Genomic DNA, 17,397 nt, shown 5'->3' on the forward strand with positions numbered 1-17,397 from the left:
GGTGGTGGAGGATGAAGAAACACTGTTGGTATTTGCCTGCTGATGCGCAGAAAGAAAGTCGGCTCTTGAATTTAGATGGAACAACTCGCCTCATTCTATCACTAACCTGAAAAAGATCAAATAAAAATAAAAAAAATCCAACGACGAAAGTAAGGAAGATGGTAACTGAATGTGCTTCCTTGTGCCGCTTCACAACGTCCTTAGGCTTCTGGCCAAATTAGTTCTTGCGCTCCATTTCTAACCTTAAAATGTCAGATGTCAGCATCGATGTAAACCAACCTTCAGAACTTGGACCTGTCCCTCGTTCGTGATGTCTTTCAGCAGATCACAGAAGGACTGGCATAAGGATTCGGCATAGTTCTGCAAAAATAAAATCATGTAAATACAAAGAAACTGAAACGGCAAAAAAAAAAAAAACATTACATATCAAAGATCAAATGATGTTATCTTCCAATTGAGCACTGTGGATATCTCACCTGAAGAAACTCCGTTGGAGACAAGTATAGGTAGGCATTGACAATCTGGTAGCACGTGCGCAGATTCTCTGTGCTCAACTCTGCACAAAAGAAATGTTACATCACAGTTTGTAAAGCTTTGACTGACAACGCCGACAGGGATACAAAAGGAAGGGAAATGAACAAGGGCAACCGTGAGCGAATGACAATGGTTCTACTTAATCATGGATCGGACAAAAACTAACTTGCCCGGCAGCGGGTATTGGGCTTGTAATGAAAGCAAATTTAGACAATGCTCCTTGTATAAAAATAGAAGACAAAAAAGGATCAACTCAGAAATCAGCTGATTCAGCCTTTTTTAATTACCCATCTCAGGATACGAGTAAATGAACAGCACAGCTTTGGGCTTAAGTGGCTCCAAAGAGACTGCTCATCTGCCAGCGCTAATGTAAGGCGCAATATTAACCTGACCTTTATTTTAACGACTCAACACCTTTGACTCCTTCATTAGGCAACTCTAACATCATTCATCCTTGACCTCCAGTATTTGCGTGACCTTCGCTGAAGCTTGTTGACATTCGAGCCTACTATTCGGGGTGATACGATCACCTTTTTTTTTTAATATCTGTTCATTTAATTTATCTATGCTACAGAAAAAGATAAATATTTTAAATCATCTCCTGGCGTGGGATACTATTTGATAGAGAATCGAAAGAACGCTAACCAACATGCTTCCTGTGAGAGGCGATGGATTTGGATGTGTGAGTTAAAACTTTAGACCAGTTGTTCTAAAAGTGTGCAATGTACGTCCCTCCGCTGTCAATCATATCGGTCACCGCTGGCACGAGCAATCTGCTGATGACCCACATCAAAAGATCCTGATCTATTTCTTCCAGGCCAGTAGTTTTTTTTAGAGGGCAAGAATCCCACGGCTGCATGCATGCTTCACTAACCGACGCGCCAGTGAGCTTTGAATCCAAAATGATGCCGTGAGATCGTTTTTTTACCTGTGACTAACATCGCCGGAAGGAAATTGAGCTCGGATTGCTCCACTGTCTATAAATGTGGGTGCACGCTTTTGGTTTGGTCAAGCCAAATTGACAAGCGGAAAAGAGGCAGAATCGAAATCAACATGGTTCTTTTATGATTCAAAACATCCCTGGCAGTTCAAGACATGAAGCAATCTGAAAGTGTGCAAATCTGCAATTCAAAGAGGAATTGAATGGTAGGAAATGAGCTTTCATTCCTACACACGCACAGAATTCCGTTGCCTTAATTATGAACTGACCCACTCACTCAACAACACATCCAGTAAAGGCGACTGTGTGACATTTTCAACTCCTAAATGGCCAGCCAAGACATCACATCGTAAAAATATATATCGTACTAAATTATTGCTAAACTACAATGTGTTTAGAATTGTGTGCAAATTCAGCTTACGTTGCCACCATGAGAACCAAAAAAAATTGTAAACCAAGGACCCATTTTACAGAGGCGTTAAAAGAAGCCATGAGAAAACACATTGAGAAGAAATTTGTTAAATCAGCCTGACAAAATAGTTCCATGCGAGGAACTGTAGCTTGATAAATCAGCCAAAGAGCAACTCTATTTACACCTTCGCTTGAAAGTAAGCCAACAGGCTCGACATTCTCTCGCATATAGAATAATAATAGCTTAATATGGACAAAGTGCACAAAGACGCACATCGGCAGGAAACAGAACACTTCAGAGGACCCGGAGGTACTTACTAAGAGGCTGTTGCTGTCGCCTCGAGCTGATCAGACATAATAAACAGCATCTAATACGTTTTGTTTTTGGCATATAGGTTGAACAGCTATGATAAACAGCATCCAATATGTTTTGTTGAATCTCAAGCCAGCCACAATGAGGCAAAAAAAGATCATCTTTGCTGCCATCCGTGCAAGTACGCAGTGTGCTCTCGAGGCTCTTTAAGTCAGCATGCGCCACCACATGAATATTCACATCAACAAAACACACGATGTGTTACACACAAGCAGAAAGCATCAGGATGAGAGCAAACTTTGGAAAATAATTCAAAGCGGAGTAGAATTGATGCCACACGACAACAAATGCCTGACCGCCGCAGGCCATTCATTTTGATCAGAAACAAGGTAAAGCTAAAAACAAAAACAAGATGAGCTGGGATCACACATGACACTTACGATAAAGGACGAGAGCACAACGTGCTCAAAACATTGCAGAGTAAATGAATGCCCTTGGACAAGTGGCATATATGGTCACTGTTTGATGAAAACCATGTATCTCCATTTTACACACTCTTCTGCACATATTCTTAAGCGCTCAAAGCTCAACAACCAACCAAATAAAAATAAATGCTCGGCTAAGTTTATAAACATCTTATTTAACCTCGGAAATGTCCTTCAAATCCTTTTTTGCTTTCTATTGAACACGACTGGACTCCCAAAACAACCTTTACTTTTCGTTAATAAACAAGTAAAGACAATCTTGTTTTAAGTATAAGGGTAAATTTCCGGTGAAATTAGTCCGATCGATGTGTGCGGGTCATAAATCGAGTGACTAAATTCACCGTTAATTAATTTTATGCATCCTATTTGAAGACATTAATTTTTGTAGAGACATTATTATCTCTACCCACCGAGAGGATCATTAACGGCAAGTATCTGCTTGTCACAGGACGCCATTATTTACCAGTCCTCATTAAGACGCGGACACTCCGGACAAGTACGTATAAACAGCTGCTTTAACGCTGCCAATGAAAGATGGGAATTTTCCAAAGTTTTCCCTCCGACATTGAATGACATGTGAAAAACGTGTGATCAGAAATGAAGGACAGCCAGAAGAGTGGTGCGCTATTGTTTCAGTCATTGCGTCTTCATTTGTATTCCAAACTGATTCACAAATGCCCCGCTGTTTTTCACATAAAGCTTTCACCACTAGCTGAAAAGGAATGAACCAATCACTTCCTCCAAACGCTGTTGACACAGCAGTAATACAGAACCAATGAACTATGACTGTGTATAAACAAAGTAAGGTTGTGATATTGTGACTACTGGTCACAATTTACATAATAATGGAAAATAGCAGCCATTTATAGAATCAATTTACTGGTGAGAGTAAATCTATCTTCTAAAACTACAGCCATTTTTCTTTAGTGTTTGATGATGTTCACAGCTACAAGGACATTACTGCAATTACTTATTATTAAACGTATATATATTAAAAAATTGAATTTATTTTATTTTTTTTTTACCCCAGGGGGTGTGCTCAGCAAATTACTGAGTGTACAAAACAGATAAACATTTAAATGATTAGAAAAAAATTCGACATTCTGATCATGGATCATTGTGTTTATGTGACCTTGGGGAAAGAAATGGAGGATAAAGGCGTAAAAATAAAAATACGCTTTGAATCAAACATAATTGGCGTTTAATTTCATATGTAATCACAAAATTGGATTATAACCAGCTGAGTGCTGGGCAAAGAGCTGCAATTGTGTTTTGTTGCTGTGATGCAGTCTACGCCAAGCCAAAAAAAAAACATCTACAAAAGAAAGAAGCTTAACCCTTGAGCACATGATGCAATCCCAACGTGCCTGACAAACCTCCATCTTAAATTTTACCAGTGAGGTGAGGTGTCACCACTTATGTTTCCACAAGCCTTGAATGACACCAGTGGAGACATTTATAGCCGAGCAAAAGGCAGCACCTCGGGAGTGGAAAAGAGAGTCGATTGTGTTTGGATGGCAGGCAAAACGACAAATACGAGAAAAAATGTGTTGCTTTAAAGAGGAGGTTGCCCTTGAGATGAAGAACCCTTTGAGAAAGCCTCCTCGTATGTGCTGCAGAAGAAAAACATTTGTATGCTATATAAGGCCAAAGACATTACGGCTTTAACCACACTTAATTGATTTTTTTTCCCAAGAGAAATATAATGGTTATGAACGTCTGTGCATCACAATAAATTACTTGATCAATAAATCCAGCTCCGACATATAATGAAAAGCTGGGTGACTACCACAACACAAAATCACATTTCTTCTCATAGTGGCCAAACAAATATTGTACAAACACAATTTAGTGATTAAAAATACATGTGGATTATATTTACGAAACAAAATTCTCAAAAATGTCATACTGGCTACATCTGCATATATAAAAGTTAATTGCAAGCTTAATGAGCAACAAAAGCAATTACAATTTGGCTTTTAACGATTGCTTTGTGAGTTTTGCAATTACAAAGCTGGAAAACTACAAGCAGCTCTTCAACAAAGTGGGCCGTTTCTGTCAAAAATCACGACCTTGATTTCTTTCAAAATTGCAGCTTTTCTTCTATTGCTCCTCACATAAAAATTATAGTGGCATTAAATAAAACGGCTGTTAGATTAATGAACACTCGAGCTGTCGGCGTAATGCTGGCAACCAAAAAAGAAAAAAAAAAAAAAATGCTGCTTTTTATGCACCTTCTTGTCGGCGCTTCACACGTGGCTGAAATGCGTCCTACTTGGAGGGCGAGGTGGCAGTATTACACAGGGAAAAGTGCTCGTTGAGTCAGGCCAAAGCGAGGCTCTTGACATTCTAATTAGGGAATTTGTTGCTCCGGTTTAGCCGTGATGGAGCGGGCTCTTTTATCAGGCAGGCCAGGCCACATACCTGGCAAGCTGCGGCACCAATCCCAGCCAGACGCTTTTCTATGGCCCAACTCTCTGCACTGCTCTCCATGGGCAAAAATAAATGAACTGCCGGATGCCGCGATAAAAAGGAGCCAAATTGTGATAAGTGACGAGTGTGACAAAAAAAAGAGAAGGGGAAAGTTAATTTGCTGTATCTATGGACTTATGTGGAAATGCAAGCATGAAATGCTCTTCCCCAAAATAACAGCCTACATATTTCCCTGTCTACTGCATTAAAGTGACAAATTGAATCTGTGTACTAATTTGTCTTGACCTGCTGCCATCATTCTGAGCTATTATCTTTCATTAGAGCAACTGGAGCGCTGCCCTCGCAAGTGCATTCAAGGTAATTAAGGGGCTTTAAATATGCTAATGTGACTTTCTCAGAAAAAAGATTTTTCAATGCACGGTAGAATTTTAGGAGGCAATAAAGCCACATAAATTGTGTTACTGACGAAATAAGTTGGAAATATTTCGCTCGATAAAGGTCAAGGGGAGTTAGCAAAAAAAAATTGTCATACGTTAAAATTGTATGACCTGACAGAAAAATATTATTAAAATGATCTTTTGCTCAAACTAATTGTTTAATTTTTCCTTTAATTATTAGTTTAAAAATGGTCCTATCGTAGTCCATGAGAGACCTAGAGAAAGAAGTTGAGCATGAGTGTTGCCATGTAGTGTCGCCATGCACACACCGTGTCCACATAGTGATAGAAAGCCGAGAAATGTGACTCCATAGTAAACTCAGCCAACGATAATAATAGTTGACCAAAACAGGTCAATCTTTTTTCCATGATGCTCGATCTTGATTAATGAGGGCATGGGCAGAACAGACTAACAAAAAATACTGATGATTGAAGGGGGGGGGGGCTGTGCCATTTAGTTTCAGTGAGGGGGTCACAATCTATGGAAATAAATGTGATTTAATGTTCTAAAAATGTTTACTACAAATGCCTACTGAGCTTTTGTGGGTTGGCTGTTGTCTTCTTAAAGGTGCTTGTTTTAGTTTTACAATTGCAAAGCAAGTTGGATCCGAATGCTTTTACTCTATACGGCCCACAAGCCACAGGTTTCCTACCCCAGCTGGAGTGTGGCGGATGACGATTTATGGCTCGTCCTCCTATCTGTCTTTTGCTCTTAAATCTAATTGATTCCAATCCATGCTGGGAATGATCAGGCACCCGAGTAAGCCAATAAGTCTAAACTGGTGTTCATATTAGTGCGTCTCATTCGGTGAAGAGCAGAAGCACCAAATCAATGCGGTTCCTCACCACACAAATCTAAAAGGAGTGTTGAGGGTGTAAAGTAGCGTCCCGGTGCTCGATCACGCAATTCGTTTCAATATACCAGCAGTTCCTGGCTTGCCTACAGATCTTAGCAAGGCCAGCGGCAAGATCATTACAGGCTGTCTGCTAAAGTGTGATGTAACACCCAAGCTCATCACAAAAGATCGCACCAATTTTCTGTCCCCATTCTGGAAATGTCCATGCGCTTCCTCACGACAGGAACGACATGCGCTTCTTTACGACAGGAACGTACATCAAGAGTGTGACTGTGCGTGGACTTTTTGTGCTTATGAATCTTGTTAGTCGAGCGGGAGCTTCTCGAGAGTTACATTACTGAGAAGTACTTTTTCTGAACCTTAACTTCGATCCAAAAACGTATTTGTAACAATGGCGACGTGAGATTTGTTTCCCAACCAACAACGAGGACTTTTTAGTCTCCAAAACATGAATGAATGCTGGAATCAAGTAGGTTGTGGTGTTATTTGAGCAAAAGAGATGGATTTGCTCACCAAGTAGAGCTGACATGTTCTGGAAAATTCTGAGCAGCTCAGGGGTGATGGCTGGACTGTTCTCCAAAGTCACGTACCTGGACGAAGAGAGGGACAAGCCGAGGGAGAAGAAAATAAGCCTTTGGGTAAAACTAAGAGTCGTTACACAACACCCTTTTAGCCAAAATGTTGAGTTTGAGCAGAATGATATGATCTTACTACGTCGAAAATAACTGGTGTGAATCAAGAGAGCAAGATGACAGAAGATAAAAACCAAATTGGATGAACAAGCTGACTGTAAACAAAGCAAATTGATATTTTGTGCGTGACTGTTTATCAATGGAAGCTAAAAGACTTTTTTTTGCCACACGCTCTAACATCGCAATAATCTGTCAGTGCTTGGTGGCAACACAAAGAGGGAGATTCAGGACGAGAGTTAAAAAGACAAGAGATGACAGGAGGGCAACAAAAAAAGGTAACACCTGCAAAGATTCCCCGCCACTCGGGCAAACCTTTTGCAGGTGCAACAAAAGGTTAGACGAGAGTGTGCTTTTAGATGTCTGAAACATGAATTGAAGAAAAAAAAAAAACCACTAGCCATGCCACATAGTCACAGCTCCTTCCATGTCACGAAAGATATGCAAAATTAGAACATAGTGACAATTACCACATATGCACCAATATCACAGAATGGCTAGCAGTGAAGCAAAAAACAAAACAAGGATCATACCAAAGCTCCAATCCATCCTCCAGCAGATACACATGAGGTGGCTGGGAGACGTCTGTGCTTAGCTGGATGACAGGAAGAAGGAAGGGATACAGGTTCTTGCTCTCCGCACCAAGGCCCTGCCAAAAAAAAAAATCAATGAAAGCTGAAGAGTTTAAAAACTGTACTTTCAACTGAGTGGTAGTTCTTTGCAGACCGCCTGAGAAGAATCAAGTGGAAACGATGTTAGGTTAAGTTCAGTAGAACTAAGCACAGGGCTCAGATACAATGATTGCTTTGGACACTAATGTGCATTTTATAGCCTCCAATCCAAAAGCCCTGTAATTCGATTTACTTCAATTGCTCGAGAAAAGCTTTGGGTGTAGTTCACAGACTATTTACTGCTCATACACATTTAACGGTCTTTCAAGTAATACTGGTGTATAGGGAACGGTGGAATTTTCACCACTGAAAACAAGATTAAAAACAAACTAATCAATTGATCAAGTTTTAATGATAGTGGCTCCACACCATTTAAGGTTTGACGCTTGAACATGGTTTGAGGTTTATGAGGATTTGTCGTCTGTGTGTGTCACGACAATAATTGGGTGTCAACATGCCACTTTCTTCAGTTCATGCCCCTCTGTGACTTGTGTATGACACTATGTAGTGCCAGGAAACAAATGAGAACGTGTTTTGCAGCACAGATTGACTGATGTTATTATGTTAATTAGGATTGGGTCCCTTGAGTTGTTTTGCAGGGACTACAATAGAAAGAGAATACTTCAAAGAATGTTATGATGGCAGCACCAACCCATAATGTGGACCTACCTGCACAAGGTGAACAAGAGTAGTAAGTATGGCACATCGTAGCATGTTGTGTTCTTCCGATTGCTTCCAAAGCAGGGGCAGGTACTGCACCAGACAACCTACATATGGTTTGATCTAAAATATAAAAAAAAAAAAAAGATCGATTGCAAAATGTTAAGTAAGGACACGACACAGCAACAATATCCAAATGGTATTAGAAATTGTAACAACCCAGCATTACTGAGACAATGGATCATAATTAAAAACAATTTAATTAGTAGAACAATTTGGAAGTCGGCCATCGTCACGGATTGGATTGTGTTCAACTTTGGTGGTTCCACTTTGGGAGCAGAGACAACAGTATTGCAGCTTTTGCTGTCCCCTCGGCAAAACATAATCATCCATCCAATTACTCCAGCGCTTACACCGCTAAGGGTCGCAGAGAGGTGCTGACAATACTGACTACACTCTGGACAGGCTGCCAGTAAAACACAGACAATCATTTAAACTCACACAACACTGTTGTATAACCTGGGCAAAAAAACAATACATGTAGTTGAATCCCGCCAATCTCAAATCATCTTGATCCTCCAGTAGATGATTATGTCCTTGACTGTGATTATGCAGCATCCCATTTGTGGTTTGTTGTGGTTCAAACAGCATTTAAAGGTGAACTGAAGTGTAAAGTGCTCTCCTAATGAGAATGCAATACACATATGCAGCCCACCATGCCGTCCTCACTTCACATCGTTGGTAATGTATTAAAAAGCCAGAGGCTAAATTGAGTATTTTTCAAAACAAACAAACAAACCAACAAAAAAGATACCCTCCCCAGTCGGAACATTAGCAATTTATTTATGTACCCTGTGACGGTTTTGTAAGTCGGCTACGTAACCCACACTGGAAATCTTTTACTTGATTACGCAACTTTGTAGGGAGGTGAAATGGGGAGAGAAAATAACTGTCGGAGAAAGAGAATATGAGCCTGATGAAGATATTGCGCCTGCAAACCAACCCTTCAAATGAAGTACGAGAACAAAAACAATTTTTTTTTTGGTCATCATCTTCTACACGCCCTGTGTATTTTTCTCAATCTCCCTACAGTCTTTGTGGGGACCAAAATCCCTTTCTGCCAGGGTTAGAATGTTAATAAGATTCGTGCTGACTCGAGAGGTTTAGTCGGGGTCGGGGACTGGGCGAAGACTTAACCAGACTGACAGTCCATGCGGATAAAAGTCATTTCTCTGACAGATTGAAGTCAAGGCATCGTTTAATGCAAGGTGCTTAAAGTGGATCAGAAAAGAGCCTGAGGAGGTCATTAAGAGGGTCAGCTTTTTTTTTTTTTTTTTTCTTTCCCCGTAGAGTCGGCAGATGTGGATGAGGGCAATTCATTGGATGCAAAAATATATAATCATTTTGCTACGGCCTTGAATTAAATCACGGTGGTGCAAGGGGCATCTGCGCCGCAGGGTTAAGTGAGGAATGACATGGATGCAGGAGCCGCTTAAAGACTTGCAGTTAGAGTCATTTGTGTTCCCGCTGTCAGGATGACAAATCATTGAGCTCCTTTGTGGGAAGACCCCCTGGGTGATAACTCTGAGCGATGTCTCCCCCAAGCAGACTACACCACTGGGTCTTCCTCAAAATTAAAAACATTCCTCTTGGCTTGCAACAAATGATGAATTCTCCACTTGTGAATGTCCCAAACCTCACCTGTGTGTTGACTCGTTCAATAACGCAGGAGATGACGTGGAGCACCTGCATTTTGGTGTCACACTCGGTCACCTGCTGCAACAGCTGGAAGAGCAGCCCAAAGATGGACTCCAAGTACTGCGTGGTGTGGTAAAGACATACTGTGAACATTTTCACACTTTAAACAACAATCCTTGTACAAGTACTCACGGGGAGGAACTGCTCTGTCCGGAACTCAAAGTCATCGACAGGTAGCGGTGAGTTAAGGGTCATGTTATTCCATTAATACAACTGTGATCTGTTTTTTGCATCATCTAAGTCAGTAGTTCTCAAATTGTGCAAAAGTGCAACCTCAAATAACTCATTAAGTATATCGTGACCAACAGTAGTGTAATAGTTCTAAGCGTTCGTGAGAAATGAGAATGAGTTTTATTCTTAAAAAAGTATATCAGTATGCACAATTTAACACAATACAATACATATTAGGAAATAAAATAAACTACACTCAAATAATGACAGAATTAAAACATCGACATAAAAGAATAAATAAATAAAAACTACTTCAAAGTTAAATACAGCCGAATTGTGATCAAGCAATGATTCTTTTCCACACCAAAAGCTGGAGCTTTGATTTCTCAATTGATCTTCAACGTAGTAAAAGGATATTGAGCTTCAGAGTTGTGGCTGTCTCAATTCGCACCTGTGGGGAAATAAAACATCACAATAAGCACAAGACAACAAATCCACTTTGCCACTCATCAGTTCAGTCTGGATTAGGCAAAGATACAATAATCATCCATTCATGGAGTTTTGGCACAAAGTCAGAACAGACGTTAACAAGCTAATAGTGCACAAATGATGTACTCACCAACTAAGCCTGCCGTTGCATAAAATGTCAAATTTGCGGCAAGTAGATGAAAACTTTTCATCACGTTAATTGACTGGGTGGCAAATGTCACAGCAACCCATTAGCTGAGTTGACAGGACCGGCGGGTTTATACCTCTACCAAGGTCAAATCCAAGCACTTTACAAGCACATTCAAAATCAAGTTAAACTTTTGAGAACACTCAGCACTAAAAACATTAAAAGGGATGCTGTTTTGTTTTTCTAATATCAATGGCAAAAGAAAGTAAAACTATATTACAGCGCATTTTAGAGATGCGAAAGTCCCCTTTGCAATAAAAGAAGCTTTTTATAGTTGCAGGAAGAAAAGCTAAAATATACAAAGACAAGATCCAAGTCTTGTAAAAGCTATGTAAATATATCTGGCTAAACGTAGCTTCTGCTTTCTAAAGTCACGCCACAGTCCACTTTCATATCCAAAGGGTGCAATCTTGCCGTGTCAGAGTGATGGAGGTGGTAATGACGCCCGGGGGGGGAAGAGCAAGCAGATGGAAGAGAGGAATTAAGGAAAGTAAACGAGTGAAGAAATTGGTGGGAGACTCATAAAGTCCATTACAGTCAGTGCTTTGCCGCCCTTATCCTCAACCAGCACGGATGCCTGGGTGAAAATAGAGTCAGCAGATTTTTTCTTTTTACGACAAATGTTATCAAGATCAATAAAGGGTGTTTTTACAAGGATTGGAATGAGTTCGTAGGGAGGACATCTTTCGCTGTATAATTCCTACTGTATTTTATTCCATTTAGATAAAACGTGAAGACATGCCATTTAAGAACAAGTGTTATTTGCGGTTATTTAAAAAAACAAAAATACTTTGGAGATATACTTTACTAAAGCAATGTTGTCAGCACTGGCCTTAATAATCCACCCTACATTTCAATTAGTGTGCAAAGTGCAGAAGATAACTTGATGACATTTGGTTAAAAAAACAATCTTGGTCGCAAGAAAGCCAATCTGAAAGCACCTAACTGAAAAATTGCTGTAACATTAATAATCATTCGGACAAATGCATCACATATTAAGATTAAATGAGGAGAAAATTAGTTTGACAAAGCTCACTGAATCAAACAGAGGAGTTTCAACTCGGGGCAGGAAAATAAAATATCTCCAAAAATCCCGCAACGCTCCTTTTGAGGAAATCTTTCCAGGGCTCAGCAAACAATTTCACCGTTAAATATAAATCCATGTTTAGCAAAAAAAAAAAAAAAGATTACCGTAATTTTCGGACTATAAGTCGCACCGGAGTATAAGTCGCACCAGCCATAAAATGCCCCAAAAAGTGAAAAAAAACATATATATGTATATAAGTCGCTCCTGAGTATAAGTCGCCCCCCCACCCAAACTATGAAAAAAACCGCGACTTATAGTCCGAAAATTACGGTAATTAAAAATGTAACACTAAGACACGTGCATCAAATATTAGTACTTAAAACTGTGAGACGGCACGTTGCAATCGAAATCAAGCTTGTTCATTACAGTTCCTCGCTCAAGTTAGTAATCTACTTTAATTTGTAGTCCTTTAAGAGAACATCCATATTTGAACACCTTCAAAGCCCTCCTGCAGACATTGCAACGTAATTAACGGTTTCCTATATCACTAGCATTTGACGTTTTCAAAGCGTGCTTACCCGCAAATTCAAAGTAAATCAATGCCGCCTACTACAAATGCAAATGGATAAAAAAATAAAAAGAACTTGTATGCATAAGATCAACGTAGAATCAGCAGGCGAGCATCGTTAATGGGGGGAAAAAAGCCAACGTTGTGTTGCCATTTCTTTGGCGACTGTCTTATCGCTCCGACAGAACGCAGCTGAACTCTCCCGTGTCTTCACTGCGAGGCTAATGGGTTTTGAGGCCAACTCCAAAACACTTTCAGTTATGGTCTTCAATAAGCTAGTTTCAACTGGTTAAATATAAATAATACATTTATCATTTATGCAAGACATTGTATTCCAGCTTGAGGGCTACCTCGAAATTGCTTCTGTCTAGTCCTCATCAACAACAACAAAAACAAAAAATCACCATGCCTCGGACAATTTCAGACTACACCTTGCCATTTCAAAACCTTTGGGGTCACTCAGTGCCAAACTGCAAATTTATGGATGTGGATGTCCACTATAACACCATTATGTCTTGCAACAATTTCGTTTCAGTTGAAAATCTCACTTTTTAGAGTAAAATTTCTCATTACTGACATGTAACATTCAATTGCAATTTTTTTTTTTCCTGACTTGCCGCACCACATAATAACGTATAGCCCGCATTTCACTTCTATACAAGGCGTTCCAGGCTGAACACTTGAAGGGATCAATGTATTGAATGGATTACATAAAGTGGGAAAATGACAAAGCTGAAATAAGAGCGCTACATTTGTGTATTGACTGCAAAAAGGTAAAGTTCTATGTAAAATGCCCATTGATTGCTGTTTGCAGCTATTATTCAGACATGTTTTTCGGGCAAAGTCAATTTCATGTTTCAGGGGCAACTAGTGTTGCTTATTGTTCACACTTTGTTGTTTGCTTCAATCTATTGAATTATCATCTAGCTGCTCAATCATTAAAAAAAAAAAAAATATATATATTAAACACGAGACAAACATCCTTAAACATGAGCTGAAGGTAAAAATCAATGTCTCTCCCTTGAATTAAATACAGAGTGCTAGTGTAGCAAGTGTAAATTTTAATCTTGTACCTACTTCTTTGAGGAGAACATTTTTAGAACTTGATAGCCATTGTTTCACTGTAGCCCATTTGTGATCAAAAATTCACTACGGCCCGGGAGACTCTAATTCACCCTGACAACATTGATCTGGAGCTGCTTTCGCCACACATCGTAATAACTAAAGCCCTGTTTTGCTTTGAAAATAAAAGCAATATGTGGAGTTACAAACATAATACACTGCTTCATATTTTCAACATGTACTGGGTAGGCGGAGAGCATGGAATTCGTGAGAGCTGCACTCTTCTTTTCCCTGAATTAATAGGATCTCAGAACGTATGTTCAGAATATGATTGCAGCGACCATGAACACGCAATGCTTACATCATAACAACAAACTTTGAGAGCTTATTAAAATAAGCATCTATTTGCAAGCTACAACTCAATATTGCAGGGGCAGTGGTATCTCTCGTCTAATGTGGGTGACTCAATCAAGTGCACATCTTATTTCGTCCTAAGGCTTTTAGTAAGCTTTTGTTTGCTGAGCTTTTGGGGTATATTGTGTGGGGTGGAGCTAGACGCGTTAATGTCTGCTGGTTTGTCAATAGAGTTGATTTGATGGAAATCAATGAATGGAAGGAAAAAAAAAAATGCTGGTCGTGAAATAAAACGAATGGCACTTCTGTGGGTGTTTGGTACTTTTGCTTCAAGGTAAGAAATAAAACATGATATACATCTCGATTTTATACCCGCAGGGGAAAGGCAAAACCTTGAGGAACTCGCAATGCATATTGTACGGAGGCGAGCAAAACTGAATGACACCGATCGGTGTAACCGGGGATTTTTAGAAGCGGACTCACCACTAAATCCGGATCCTGCATGAGACTGAGGATGACCTCGTAGAGTAAAGGGCGAAGGTCCGATTTGAATTTGACGGAGATCCACTGGCCTATTAGCCAAATGACCCTTCGACGAATCAGCTTGTACCTGCAAACAACAACAGGGTTGCATTTAGTACATTTAGAAAAAATTATTTTAAAATAGTTCACTAAGCAATCTTTAAACTGGCATGCAGAAGAAATGACGTTATCATTCTGCACAAAACATCCAAATATTTGCAGAAATATTACTGGCTTTGCTTGTTCAGGAGCTATAACAAGTCCCTGTCCAAATGCCAGATTTCTTCTTTTAAACAAGGAGACCGAGATCATTTCTACATTTGTTCCGGTATTAAAGTGACCTATAACCTGTACAACGCAGTTAAGGGGAAGTAAAAACAAGCAACTGAGTATATGGTAGCACAAATGTACACACGCGTGTTTTGTATTATTTCGATTTACATGTTGTTTTACAAACAACAACACTCAGCAGTCTTTTGTAATTCTAAAATAAACTCGTTTAATTTACAGCTACTAGTGAGCCTAACTGGAGTTGATTGATCTTCTCGCAAACAAAAGGTGGCATTTAAGCAATGGATCAAGTGAAGAGAACAGATGAGCATCTAATTAAATTGGGTTGAGAGACTCGCACTGCATTCTGATTTTAGCCGAGGCATATGGTAGACTTCAAGCATGAGCAAAGAGGTACAGCGATGCTAGAGAAAAATGGCTTTGGAAATGGTCCCAGAGTACACTGACTAATCAGGCAGCAAAAAAAAAAACAGCCCTGCTTTGAGCTGAGCATATTAAATATCATGTAAGTGATATCACAGACAAATAAAAGATGATTAGCTGTGATATATTCTTTAGGAAAAACAAACACCGACGGCTTCCTTCACGTACTGTTGGCAATATTCCTAAGTGGAAGCAGACAAAATTGTAAAACCCCGAAATTCCACTGATGAAACTGAGTCCCATTCCGGCCGGCCCTGTGTGTACTGCAAGAATTCGTACACCACCTGGGAGAGAGCGAGGCTTCATATATTGCAAACTAAAAAGGTCAGGCCACAAAAGGCAATGTAAAAATGTCAGTCTTTCACAACATTCATTGTAACCTGGCCAAGTGCCACAATGGAGCCTCTGCCCAACAATGTCTGGATGACACAAAAGCTCTTTCTTGGCTTATCAGCAATATTTAAGGCACAAATGATGAATGAGCATTAGTTGTATTTTCATTCTGCTTGGGCAAATTGACTTCCCTTTATTTGAGAATTCAAACATAATCAGCCATCACACTGCGACCAACTTCTACAACCTGATAATTATGCTCGATTTAACAAGAACGTGAACTGGCACAGCTACAGCTGATAAATGTGTAAGCTCATAGCTAAACATCATCTATTTGCGTGTACAGACGCCAGCCAGCATGGCCGTGCGAGTAGGATTAATTACCATATCCCTGCACAAATATGCCTCTGACAAAGTAACTTGCTTTTAACTCGTTCGCTGCCATTGACGGCTATTAGGGGTGTAAATCGCGGGTTTTGTAACGATACGATATCATATCGATACAAAGAAACACGATACGATATTTGCCGATATCTTAAAGCCTGCTGTGATTCATTCACGATACATCACGATATAGTGCTCTACGATCGATATAGAACAATATCCTGATTTATAACAATGCATACGCAAAATCAACAAGGTACTGCAAACTCTTTATTTAGGAAATTACAAAGTGCTTCCAAACGAATGACTTGAAGCCCAAAGGGGAGCGAATTTCCTCGTCTTCTTGGACACTAGCCATAGCACCAGCCCAGGAGCCGCGTAGTTGTCGGCTCCCCTTTCACGTGCCTGCTCTGCTCACAACACAACACGCCGCGCACTGCTCCCGCAAAGAGGAAGCAAGCAACAATGAACTGGATTTCAAAATAAGTGACTTTATTTTAGACGCGACTGTCTAATGTCCGAGGTCAAAAACGGGCGATATAGATCGATGTTTACGTTTAGCATCGATGCCAACAAATCGTAGAGCATTATATCGATTAATCGATGTGTATCGATGAATCGTTACACCTCTACTAATTAGGGTTTCAAACTAGGGTTAGGGTTTCCGACTAGGGTTTTAAACCAAGGTTAGGGTTACAAACTAGGTTTTAAAGCTAGGCTTAAGGTTTCCAACGAGGCTTTCAAACTACTTTTAGGGTTTCTAAGATTAGGGTTTCTAACTAGGCTTTCAAAACTAGGGTTAGGGTTTTCGACTAGGGTTTCCAAAGTTAGGGTTAGGGTTAGGATTAGGGTTGGGGTTAGGGTTTCTAACTAGGTTTTCAAAACTAGGGTTAGGGTTAGACTTAGGGTTAGGTAAGGGTTAGAGTTAGGGTTAGGGTTACTAACTAGGCTTTCAAAACTAGAGTTAGGGTTACGGTTTCTAACTAGGCTTTCAAAACTAGGGTTAGGGTTTCCGACTAGGGTTTCCAAGGAGTTTTGCCATCGCTAATTAGGGTTTCAAACTAGGCTCAGGGTTTCCGACAAGGGTTTTAAACATAGGTTAGGGTTTCAAACTAGGTTTTAAAGCTAGGGTTAGGGTTTCCAACGAGGGTTTCAAACTACTTTTAGGGTTTCTAAGATTAGGGTTTCTAACTAGGCTTTCAAAACGAGGGTTAGGGTTTTCGACCAGGGTTTCCAAGGAGTTTTGCCATTGCTATTTAGGGTTTCAAACTAGGGTTAGGGTTTCCGACTAGGGTTTTAAACCAAGGTTAGGGTTACAAACTAGGTTTTAAAGCTAGGCTTAAGGTTTCCAACGAGGGTTTCAAACTACTTTTAGGGTTTCTAAGATTAGGGTTTCTAA

At 39.9% G+C, this 17,397-nt stretch overlaps 1 protein-coding gene across 1 annotated transcript in view; it reads right to left on the bottom strand.

Annotated features, from left to right (window-relative positions):
* The window catches only part of ipo11 (importin 11), a 64,036-nt gene that overhangs the window by 14,242 nt on the left and 32,397 nt on the right, over positions 1-17,397 (bottom strand). Inside the window, exons 16-24 of the mRNA XM_037258685.1 lie at positions 14,529-14,655; positions 10,776-10,809; positions 10,320-10,360; positions 10,131-10,247; positions 8,439-8,552; positions 7,632-7,747; positions 6,923-6,999; positions 477-556; positions 280-360 (exon numbers count right to left, since the gene is read on the bottom strand). Of these exons, the coding sequence (XP_037114580.1) occupies positions 280-360; positions 477-556; positions 6,923-6,999; positions 7,632-7,747; positions 8,439-8,552; positions 10,131-10,247; positions 10,320-10,360; positions 10,776-10,809; positions 14,529-14,655 (787 nt within the window). The remainder of the gene's footprint in view (positions 1-279; positions 361-476; positions 557-6,922; positions 7,000-7,631; positions 7,748-8,438; positions 8,553-10,130; positions 10,248-10,319; positions 10,361-10,775; positions 10,810-14,528; positions 14,656-17,397) is intronic.

Source organism: Syngnathus acus, chromosome 9 (genome assembly GCF_901709675.1).
Source record: "Syngnathus acus chromosome 9, fSynAcu1.2, whole genome shotgun sequence".
Taxonomy (NCBI): domain Eukaryota; kingdom Metazoa; phylum Chordata; class Actinopteri; order Syngnathiformes; family Syngnathidae; genus Syngnathus; species Syngnathus acus.